Raw genomic sequence first — 11,137 nt, forward strand, 5'->3', positions numbered from 1 at the left:
TATCTTCGGGTCATTAGGTACAAAACATCAACCAAGGTCTCTTCTCTCTTCCAGGTGGTCCGTGCGCACAAAGCCCTAGGCACTGACCTCTTGTATCTCCACGCAAAATCGGATTAGGCGAAGAAATTCACACAATCGCCTTTGCAGTATCTACACCCAAATTTTCTGTCTTTCTTCCCGCTCTGCTGGTCCCCACGATTCGGCCTCATCTACTAACACCACACAGCCGACCGCGACGACCACCGCCGAGATGAAGTTGAACATCTCATACCCTGCCAATGGCAGCCAAAAAATGATCGAGATCGAAGACGAGCGAAAGCTCCGAGACTTCATAGAGAAGCGCGTACGTCTAGCCTTGCCGTAGTTCTCGACACGAAGCCCCGATACCCTCCCAGGAGACTGCACCCTATTCCTCGTCCCACCACAGTACATGATACACATTGCGTCAGATTTGGGTTCCTCGGTATTGCTCTTCGAGATGCTGATGCTGTTGCGGCTTCTAGATGGGCGCTGAAGTCCCCGGCGACAGCCTTGGCGATGAGTTCAAGGGTTACATCTTCCGTATCACCGGCGGCAACGACAAGCAAGGCTTCCCCATGAAGCAGGGCGTCATGCACCCTACCCGTGTCCGACTCCTCCTCTCCGATGGCCACTCCTGCTACCGCCCCCGCCGCAGTGGTGAGCGCAAGCGAAAGTCGGTCCGCGGCTGCATCGTCGCCATGGATCTCTCCGTCCTCGCGCTATCGGTCGTCAAGCAGGGCGAGAACGACATCCCTGGCCTGACCGACGTCGTCCACCCCAAGCGCCTCGGCCCCAAGCGTGCCACCAAGATCCGCCGCTTCTTCAGTCTCAGCAAGGATGACGATGTAAGTACAGCATCCGTCATCGCCTACTCGGTCGTTGCTTCTGCGGGATGAGAGAGAAGAATCCGTTGCAATGAATACCACCGAGTAGAGTCTGAGAGGGATACCTAGGGGGAAATCGATGTCGGAAGACTAACGCTGCCGGAATTTCCTTGTGTAGGTCCGGAAATACGTGATTCGGCGAGAGGTCCAGCCCAAGGGCGAGGGCAAGAAGCCTTACACCAAGGCCCCCAAGATCCAGCGACTGGTTACTCCCCAACGCCTCCAGCACAAGCGCCACCGCATTGCGCTGAAGAAGCGACAGGCCGACAAGGTCAAGGACGAGGCCGTACGTTTGATAACCCTTACCCACCTGCACCATCGTCGGTTGCTAACGATAACCCGCAGACCGAGTATGCCCAGATCCTAGCCAAGCGTGTAGCCGAAGCCCGCGCCCACAAGGCCGATGTGCGCAAGAGGCGCGCAAGCTCGATGCGCAAGTAAATAGTTACAGGCGTTTGGTCGGTGTCTTCTGGTTCTTGCATTGGGACATAAATCATGGGTAGTGTCGTCAGGGGCACGAGGGTCAGCTAGTGATATGGCTCAAAAAAAACATGATGAGTGTATTCTCGGGAGCCGCCGCCTAAAAATGAGATTTAAGATTCCCCAACCATGCATGACTTTAAGATGCCTATTTCGTAACGCCATTCCATACACATTCTCAATGCTGGTGACACGATGCTCCCTCCCGACCCATTTCTCCGTAACTCATTCTGTAACTGCCGATGAAGGCGTTTGACACAGATACCTCCTAGTAGTGAGCAGTGTCAAGACTAAATAACGTTATATAGAGTTAACTCCTTGCTTGTACGTATGACCCTATTTTACCAGTACGACATATTCGTTGCGTGTATCAATTGTCCCCGATGCAGTCTCTTGAAATATGAATGAAAATGACGAAAAACTCCGCGGAAAAAAAGACGTGTACTGTATCCATTAGGTAGGTAACGCGCATCCCTGGCGAGTCGGCTCGCGCCTGCTTTTTCTTTTCTTCTTCAATCTTCGTGGACCTCACCTTCTCCCAACATGTCCAACGAGTAAGCACATCAGACCGGGGCGTGCGTGAATAAGAAGCTACAGGAGGAGAGCATCTGCGTTAGCAAACTAGAAACAGAGGAAGCAGCAGCGAGAACGGAAGAACGAGAACGAAAAAAAAAAAAGAAAAACCCCTCCATATCGAGGTGGAAGATCGAGTAGTAGCAGTAGAAAATTTGCGACGGACCTCACGCTCTCTCCGTTGTGGGTGCGCCGGATAGCCTCGGCGATCGTAGGGCTCACGTCGATGACCTTCAGTTTCTTACACCGCTGAACCTTGTCACCGAGGGGCACGGTGTTCGTGACGACGACTTGGCTTAGGCAGCTGTTGTTGAGGGTGTTTATGGCGTCGCCGCTGAGGATGCCGTGGGTGACGACGGCGATAACCTCGCGAGCGCCGTGGTCCTTGACAGTCGCTGCAGCCTTACTATATTGGGCGGGAATGCGTTAGCATTGTGAGAGCTCTCTTTGGTATTCGGGAGGATGCCCTGTGTTATCATACTTACGCGAGAGTACCGCAAGTATCTGCCATGTCGTCGACCAGAATCGCCACCTTGTCCACCACGTCGCCGACGAGGACCATCCTGCCGACGACGTTAGGTCGCGGGCGCTCCTTGTGAATGAGGGCGAAGCCGCGGTCGAGACGGTCTGCGATGGATGTGGCCCTACGACACCTTGTCAATTCCTTTCCACCCCATACCTCGAGAAACGCTGTATCCAAGAGAGTCTAGTCGCCTAGGGCCGACTTACCTCTTTGCGCCACCAGCATCCGGGCTTACGATGACCGTCTCCTGGCCAGCGAGGTTTTCCCTAATCCATCGCAAGACACTGGGTTCGGCATACAGATTGTCGACCGGGACGTTGAAGAAACCTTGGATCTGCGAAGCGTGGAGATCCATAGTAATAACATGGTTGCAGCCAGCAGTTTGCAACATGTTGGCGATGAGCTTGGCGGAAATCGGCGCTCGGCTTTTGTCCTTCTTGTCTTGGCGGGCGTAGGGGAAGTTGGGAATGACGGCGGTGATCCGGCGGGCGGAAGCTGTTCGGCAGGCATGGATCATGATTAGAAGTTCCATGAGCCCGTCATTGATATCGCCCGGCGCGGTCGATTGTATAATGAAAACTAGAAGCGCGTGCAGATCAGGTTAGCATCATTCAGACCGCAGAGTCGCGACGGTGGGAGGGGCAGCGAGAAGATGACGTCGTACCATCTTCATCTCTAACTGATTCGCCGACTGTGACGCTCGTCTCTTGGTTCGAATAATTAAGGCTCATCGTCTTCGCGATCTCAATTCCGAGCCTAGGCGCCGTCGAGGACTCGCCGTTAGCCGCATTGTTCTACGCTTCGACTGCCATTGGGACGAGACTGGAGGGGGATCTCTTCAATTTCGTCATTCGGCGCTTATCGGCGGAAGCCATAGATAACCGAGCGGTAGCGCCATTTGCTCGTATCCTTTTTTCTCTCTCTCCTTCGTAGCTGAAGGAGTCAAGGATTATGACGGGGAAGGGGAAAAAAAAAAGAAAGCCGACATACCGATCGGCCACAGCCTTGGCCAGGCTCGGATGGCTGTTGCCCGAAAGCAATTTTATCTCATTCGCCATGTCGCCCATCGTGAAGAGAGGAGAGGACGATCCGGTTGACGGGCGGGATCCTATGGTTATTTAAATTTTTTAGCTGCAGCGTCAGAAGCCGACAAGTGAGAAGGGGAAAAAAATTCGAGCAAGAGATCAAGATGCCGTGGTACTGGTCAAAGGGTCGTGCGGCAGTCCAATCGGGGAGATGGCGGGGTCGTGTCGAGCTGCTGTCTGTGGTATGGTTGGGTGGAGGGACCGACAAGCTACTGCAACGCTGGTGAAAGAACATACCTACAGTAGGTACCAAATCGTATCCACGCTCAGAAGCCGGCAGAGCAGAGCTGTCTCTTCCTCGGACAAAGGCACATGGGTAATGGAGAAGAAAGATCGCTAGCCGCAGCAGCCTTGCAACCGGACAGATAGACGGGAGACAACGAGGGGTTTGTTGGGAGGAAGAAACTTGTTGCGGCACACGATGGCGAATATATACAATAGCCATTCACGCTAAAAGACGTGCCGCCACTTAGCTCACCAAGGACAAGCCAGCTGGGGCGAAAGGCGCCTACATCTTGCCTACCTCCTCTTTTGTGTACCTCTAAATTATACCTGTACCTATACTATAAACAATTCAATTATCTTGTTGTTCAATGCTCGGGTTAGGCGCGGGGGTTGAGCTTGGACACATAGGTACATTATGACAGCAGAGGTAATCGTCATGCTGAGCACACGCACCCACTCACCTAGGTAGGTAAGTACCTGCTAGTACCTAGGTACCTAAGTGGATACCTGAGGTCCTTAGAGAGGGCCGGAAGGTACGTAGGTTATCTCCCTCTGGGAAAAGAATTGGAAGAATTTCAGACGCTTCCTGTCCCGCCACCACCACGCTGTCTCCGCTGTCCCCACCGCATAATCGCTAAAGCTACCATACCACCGTGGCTTCTTCGCCAGGCTCATACTCCCCACGCTCCGGAGGACGCGAGCTCTGGACGGCGAACCCTTCCCCAGGTCGCCAGCACATCATAGCAAAGTGCTTATTTAGATCCACATCCCTCTTTTAAGTAATACCTGCTACCTACAGTGGGCCTCACATAGGCCCGAGAGGGGGTATCTGGAACGCACGATGGATCTGTAGGTAATAGAAGAAGAGAGCCTCTCCTAGATATTGACTCGTCTGCTGCTCTCTTCGCGATAGCCTCACGCTAATTTGCTAGGGAACAAGGAGTGTCCGTAAGTCGCGTAGGGAGTCGCATCAGTAGTATGGACGCACACTGCAGGTACCTCTATGAATGGCCCTCAACAAAGCATGCATTACCTATGCCCCACTAAGGAAGAGAACGCCGAAGCAAAGTAATGCGAGTATTGCGCTTTTCGTATGCGATGTTGTGACATTTGCATAGGTACCGCCTATTCGCTTGCTGGAGGGTTGCTTGAGTTATGCTATACCTAGGCCATTCGCTACGCAACTCGGCTAGCTATCATTATTCCTCGACCGTACGCTGGTCGGTTATGATACCAATTCGGATATCAACCCGAGAATTGAAATGCTTCCCCGGTCAAGAGAAGAAGGGAAAAGCGATACCAATCGATAATCGGCTAACTGGAACGTGTATATCTGCCCCCTAAGGCTTGTGGTCGTACATGACTTAACTAGAGACGGTGGTGCTTGAAAGCTGTTGTGAGTCGGCCTACGATGGTAATATTTCTACCGGATAAGACAAGTGTCGAGGCGAAAACGTTAGGCAGCAAGACCGAACTCCTTTATTTCGGAATGTTGGCTCTGGTGGTATATCGCGGCATACTGTGCAGCACTCTCGCATCATAGCTACCCAAGCTACTTATACGGTTGTTCGTGTTCGGGGTTTCAGCGCTAGACCTGTCTCACCTCCTTTGTCCTCAAGCGCCAAGGAGCTGTCGTGTGAATGATGTCTTCGCTACATGCCGGAGTTCCCATATCCGACCGGATTTCAAAACGAAGAAGCCACATTTCGAGTGGGCTCAACAGCTCAAGTATCTCCAGCTGGTCTCTGGTGCGTAAGTTGACTCGGTACGGAGTAAGACGCGGCAGCAGATAGCCGTCTACACAGAATTGCACGCGGGACACGGGCTCAACTCAGAGTTCTATTCTATAGCTTGGCTACACCACGCAACTCTAAATAAATCCCGCCCTGCCGTTTTGCCCTCGAGTTATGCGTGGTGCGTCCCGGGTTTTCCCACTCTGTTCCTGCACGCCTGGCTAAGGGAAAGCAAGGGGCAAATAAATCTGCCTTGAAACTACATCACATCTGACCTCTCGGATGCCATGTACCCAGAGATACATTCAGTGAAGACTTCTGTTCTTTCTGTAGGGCTCTCCTCCTGCGCCATCTTGGACCCCTGCGTGTTAACACCGTTCAACACCTAGGCTAGACGATATTGTAACGAGAAAAGACTTTGGCAAGGTGGATAATACTGGTTAGGTATGATTGTAGTATGCTCTGCATCCCGCCTGATTGAACGCCCGCATCCGATAGACTTGTTTACCGGACGAAGAGAGAGTAAGCCGGGTGTCGTTAGATGCGGACTCGGCCCCGGGCCGGAAATGTGGAGCGACCAGGGGGCAGAAACGCGAAGGCCTTTCACGTTTCACGTCGCTTTTTATAGCACACACGTGGGCCATCCCCAACCCGCTTCTATGGCCATTACAAACAGTGATTAAATTAACCACCGGAGGGGATTGTTCGAATATACGAGTACTCAAGGTGTTACACGGTAGGCTTACTTGCACGGTTGATTACGGGTGAGAGATTTTCTTCTAGCTAGAAAAATAGATCATCTGAGGGATTCGGGAGAGACTGGGGCTTATGGGCTTCGGTAAGGCCTCACAACCTGTGACACCAAACGTCGCAGCGGCCAAACGCGACTAGGTCAAGACAAAAAGGCACCAGGGTATTCAGCTACCCCCCCGCAGGCACACGGGGCCTCCCTGTTGGAGTACTACCTAGCTAGGGGGGTGAAAGGAGTGCCTCGAGACCTTACGGGGGAGCTTCGTGTGGGCGTGGAGAATACCGTCGGCGCCACATCCCATCACCACCACCCATCCCCTCAGCGCCGTCTCGCTTACTTGTTTCCAGTGGGTTTGAAGTATAGGATGCCACACCGCGACAGCGAATTACGAGACCAGATGGCCGAGCTACCCATCCCATCCCGTAGCCAGCTTCACCATGATAGAAAAGCAAAGGAACGCTCCTCGAAGCTCCGCCTTCCAGGACCGGTAAAGCCGGATCGCAAAATAGGTCGTTCTTGCGTCTGCGGGGATAGTGAATCGGGATGAGTAGTCTGATATTCCTCCCAGGGTGCGGCGCTTTATAGAAGCGGCCAAGTCAGATCCGTGCTCGGAAGATCGCGCATATTATTGGGGATGGTGTGCGAACGATTCCTGCCAACTATCGTTATTTCAGTCGCCAGCCCGCCAGGATATTCCGATGGGACGGCGCCGCTCGTGTAATGCGACCATACGATGACACGACGCCGGACGTTGGTATTGCTGTGCTGGGCGCTCTGGCTAACGGGAGGCGAAGGGCTGGGCAGCGCCGCAGCGGCCCAGCTTGCGACTGGGACCAGAGGGCAGAGCGACACGGCAAAAGGGTTCATCGGGTTTGAAGGGGCGGTGTCGAGGCGGAACACGGGCGACGATGAGCAGCAACATCTCAGAGAGACATACACGCGACCATCGGATCCCCTTCGATTGACCATTACATCACCGCCGGCTCCGGTGCCCACGGCCTGGCCAGAGAGGTTGCAGCTTCAAAATCGGCAGGATGACGGGAGGCCAATAAACGACGACGGCGGCGACAATGGGGCGGCATCTCCTCCTCCTCTAGCCATCCCGGAGGCGTTCACGGATGCAAGCACCAGAATATCGAGCAGTGTGTCGAGCAGCGTGTCGAGCAGGGTATCGTCCTTTTTCACCTCCGCCATGATGTCGCTCTCGTCTGCTTCGTTTAGGGACGTCCAATCTGCGCTCAGGGCCGGGCGTGAAGAGGGGGCGGCGTCAGCGACGGCGGAACGCAACTCTACCGCATCGGCCACCGTCTCGGCGTCGGAAGGCGCCAGTATTGCTGCTAGCTCTTCATCCCAACCGACGGCCACCGCGACAGACAACGCCGAAGTAATCGCGAGCATCCGGGCGAGCGCGAGCAGAGCGATAGAAGAGGCGAGAATCAGCGCAAGCAGCAGTGCACAGAGTGCCGTCGATGCTGCGAGCGCTAGCGCCAGCGCCGCCATGGTAGGAGATCAAACGCCCTTCCCCCGAGGAGGGTCAGGCGAGACAACTGGATTCTAACAGAAGGACATACAGGCCAGCGCAGTCGTCGCCCCCGACCAAGGCTCGAACCTAACCCCGGGCCAGATCGTAGGCATCGTGATAGCGGTCGCCTTCATAGCGTCGCTGCTGTCGGCCCTGGCCACCTGCCTCTTCATGCGTTGGCGCAGGAAGAGACAAGAGCGGCGGGATCTTGGCGCCAGCAAGTTCGAGCCCGAGTCGCCGCTCGAATTCGGGGCGGAAGGGCTGGCCCCTCTTCCCGACATACCTCCCGGCGAGATATCGTCGTTTCCTAATTACAGCCCCATCTACAACTCCATGCGCACCGTCCCAGCGGCGGCAGGCCGCGACAGAGAACCGGACCTGGATGTCGACTTCGCCTTCAACCTCGGCCAGAAACCGCCCGCCGCGCTGCCGGCAGCACCAGCGCCGCCGCAGCTCGACGCCGCGCGCCCGCTATTGATGTCCCACAGCGCGCGCCCGCTCTCCGTGCCGGGCCCCGACGGCACCAGCCCGATCCTGCCCGTGTCGCCGCTCAGCGTCTCGGGCGACGCGAGCGCGCCGCTCGGCCACAGCGTCAGCAGCGTCAGCGCCAGCAGCAGCCGCGGCAGCCGCGGCGGCCGAAACAACAACAGCGGCGACGCCTCGGCTGCGCCGCTGCCCCCGCTGCCGCCGCCGCCGCCGGCTCGCCAGCGCTCCATGACCACCGGCGCCTTCGGCACCGCGCCGCTCTTCCTCAAGCCGCCGTTCGCGCGCGGGCCCGGGAAGAAGAACACGGCTGCCGTCGACGCCCCCCCCGAGCCCGGCAATCCCCTTTCCATGCACCCGGTGCTGCGCGCGGACCCCGGGACCGTGGGCGCCGACACGATCGGCGTCGGGCTCAGCGGCGACGTGTTCGCGCTGGCGCACGGCCGCAGCCTGTCCGAGGGCGGCGTGGCCCCGCGCCACATCGCCATGCTACTGCAGCGTCCGCCGCTGCCGCCGCCGTTGCCGTCGTCGTCGTCGTCGTCGCGCCCCCAGCTCCAGATCCGCCCCCCCGCCGCCGGTGAAGGCGTCCCCAACTACAGGTACGCGTCGTCGGGCTCCTCGCACGGCTCTAGCGCGCCCCTCGCCGCCCTGGCGCCCCCCCGCCCCCCCGCCAAGTACAGCCTCACCCCGACGCTGCTGCCCATCCAGGTGCCGAGCCCGAGGCGGCCCCCCGACAGCTACCACTACTATAACCATAGCCAGAGCGCCTTGTCGACGCCCCGGCAGGAGGACCACCCGCGGCTGACGCCGTCACCGTGGTAACGTAGTGTCTAGCCCACATTCATTAACCACCTATTATTTATCTACTTTTTTGTTCTTCCAAATTATATACCCCTCGCGAGGACCCTCCATAGGGAGTACTCGTTTATTGATACCAATTACTTCTGCATATATCCCTTTGTCCATGTGATAATCTGTATATATCTATTTTAAAATGGAAAGCATTGTCATGCCATCATATACGTCTTCAGAGAACAAGTAGCAATGGATGGATGCATAATTAAAGAATACAGTAGTGAAATCCCGGAGTCTCAAACTGAATTTAGGTTTCATTATTTCGAGCACACCTTTTTTTTTCATGTAGGTACAAATACATCCTGTTTCAAGGCCGGGCATTTTGTAGCCGAGATCCCTTCAGCCCCCTCCCCCCCTTCCGTCAGACCCAACGCCAGCCATGCACACCAACACGCCGTGAGAAGACACGTTCTATAGAAGAATCGTCCTGAGTATCCGCCAACATTAAATTCGTGTTGTTCGTTAGATTTGAGGGGAGAACCCCTCGCAGATCCTCGCCGGGGTCACTAGTGAGCTAGGAGAGCACAGATATCCGGTAGAAGTCCGATCGCCGTAAGCGGCACCGTGGGGACGTCCTTCGCTCCTAGCGATGGGAGATCGAGTTACACCCTCGACGCGCCTATACGGGCAGCTTGAATTTCTGGCCCTTGAGGACCTTCTGGTAGTAGATCCAGAAGAAGTCGCTGTACAAGATAGTCTGGATGATGCCTGCGACGATGGCGATCCAATCGATCTGATGGTTGGGCTCGGTGATGTACCTGTATATCCAGTTGGGGATATAAAGGGTGCGGTAGATACCGAGCGCGAACAGGTAGTGAGTAGTGATGACCTCGGCCTCGCCGGTCCTCTGCAACATAAACAGCTGCGGAAGGATAGCGACGGATTCTAGCCAGATAGAGAAGGCCCAGAGAATCTCCGACACGGTGTACTTGTACGGTAGGAGGACGGCGAGGACGGCGGCGCCGGCCAGGAGATATTGGACACGGAAAGTATCGAGGTTCGGGTCGTGGGTGGGTTTGAACTTGGTTGTCATGAGGTAAATGATGTAGCCCTGGCTGCTGATGAAGAGGATCTTGAAGACGATATTATAGATGCTCGAGGTGCTAAAGAGGTCTGTCGGGAGTGGTGTAAGTGTGTGCACTTCTTGGGCTCGTCATGGCGTCGAAGCCGGACGGAAACCTACCTAGATATCTGGTAACGTAGACTAATAAGTACAAGGCCTGGGACTTGAAGGAAATGCCGGAGCACCCCTGTGGAGTTATGCTGTTAGCAGCCACTCGCGGCCCCCGGCGGCCCTGGGCACGGGAAGAGAACGACAAACATTGACGGCGGTCATCTTGTGGAGAAGAATGAAGATGGAGGCCAAATGGGAGAAGTCCCCTAGAAACAGCTATCAGCACGGTCTGCCTCGGAGGGGTTGCGACTGCGACGGATCGCTACTCACCGACGACGCGAAAGACATTGAGCGGCATGGTCAGGACGGGAGGGGGGAGCAAAGCTCCTAGCAGGCAACGGTTACGGACAACGTGTCGGCTCGGCCTAGCGAGTAGCCCTCGTAGAGCTAATTGAGTGAAGAGGTGACGAGTAAACGGCCAACAGACATATGCGATCCACGGCGCAGAGGCGGGCGGTGGGAGGGAGGGGTGGTGGTTGGAGGTATGGGGAGGGAAACTGGCGCGGACAGAATTGAGGATTTGGTTCAGGTTTGGCCGAAAGGACACAATGCCAACATCAGCGCTGGGATGGAACGCGCTTGACGTATGATTGGACTTTCCGGCTGGGCGAGAGTTGCTTCTTGTCGGCGCAGGGAAGGACCAGCTTGGGTGGTAGGTACCTACATAGAAGTGTTATGTACATACATGCATGCATACATTAGGTACCTAACCTAGCGCTACACGAAAATAGATGCCCGGCCTTCCATCCCCTGCCTCAAGGTTGCTCGGTCCGTAGGTACCTTAGGCAGGGAGGCAGGTACCCTGCAAACAGGGATTGGCAAGTACCT

General features: G+C 55.8%; 4 protein-coding genes across 4 annotated transcripts; 2 read left to right on the forward strand and 2 right to left on the reverse strand.

The window, feature by feature from the left end:
* Positions 1-3: 3 nt before the first annotated feature.
* GGS23DRAFT_563762 (ribosomal protein S6e) lies at positions 4-1,519 on the forward strand. Its single transcript, XM_051516105.1, has 4 exons — positions 4-343; positions 504-866; positions 1,024-1,191; positions 1,251-1,519. The coding sequence occupies exons 1-4, from the start codon at positions 251-253 to the stop codon at positions 1,344-1,346; spliced, it is 720 nt and encodes a 239-aa protein (XP_051373010.1). The 5' UTR covers positions 4-250; the 3' UTR covers positions 1,347-1,519.
* On the reverse strand, positions 1,520-4,035 carry GGS23DRAFT_563764 (ribose-phosphate pyrophosphokinase 3). Its single transcript, XM_051516106.1, has 6 exons — positions 3,472-4,035; positions 3,146-3,237; positions 2,688-3,060; positions 2,444-2,602; positions 2,125-2,364; positions 1,520-1,976 (listed from the first exon to the last, which is right to left on the reverse strand). The coding sequence occupies exons 1-6, from the start codon at positions 3,546-3,548 to the stop codon at positions 1,949-1,951; spliced, it is 969 nt and encodes a 322-aa protein (XP_051373011.1). The 5' UTR covers positions 3,549-4,035; the 3' UTR covers positions 1,520-1,948.
* A 2,880-nt stretch (positions 4,036-6,915) lies between these two features.
* On the forward strand, positions 6,916-9,213 carry GGS23DRAFT_620091 (uncharacterized protein). The gene is made up of 2 exons (XM_051521074.1): positions 6,916-7,776; positions 7,849-9,213. The coding sequence occupies exons 1-2, from the start codon at positions 7,009-7,011 to the stop codon at positions 9,100-9,102; spliced, it is 2,022 nt and encodes a 673-aa protein (XP_051373012.1). The 5' UTR covers positions 6,916-7,008; the 3' UTR covers positions 9,103-9,213.
* Positions 9,214-9,754: 541 nt separating this feature from the next.
* On the reverse strand, positions 9,755-10,607 carry GGS23DRAFT_595936 (putative HDEL sequence binding protein; the record flags this gene model as incomplete). The annotated part of the gene is made up of 4 exons (XM_051518399.1): positions 9,755-10,248; positions 10,319-10,385; positions 10,457-10,515; positions 10,580-10,607. 4 exons carry the CDS (start codon positions 10,605-10,607, stop codon positions 9,755-9,757), a joined length of 648 nt encoding a protein of 215 aa, XP_051373013.1.
* Positions 10,608-11,137: the final 530 nt, after the last annotated feature.

Source organism: Durotheca rogersii, assembly GCF_024521655.1.
Source record: "Durotheca rogersii strain YMJ 92031201 chromosome Unknown GGS23scaffold_7, whole genome shotgun sequence".
Lineage (NCBI taxonomy): Eukaryota > Fungi > Ascomycota > Sordariomycetes > Xylariales > Xylariaceae > Durotheca > Durotheca rogersii.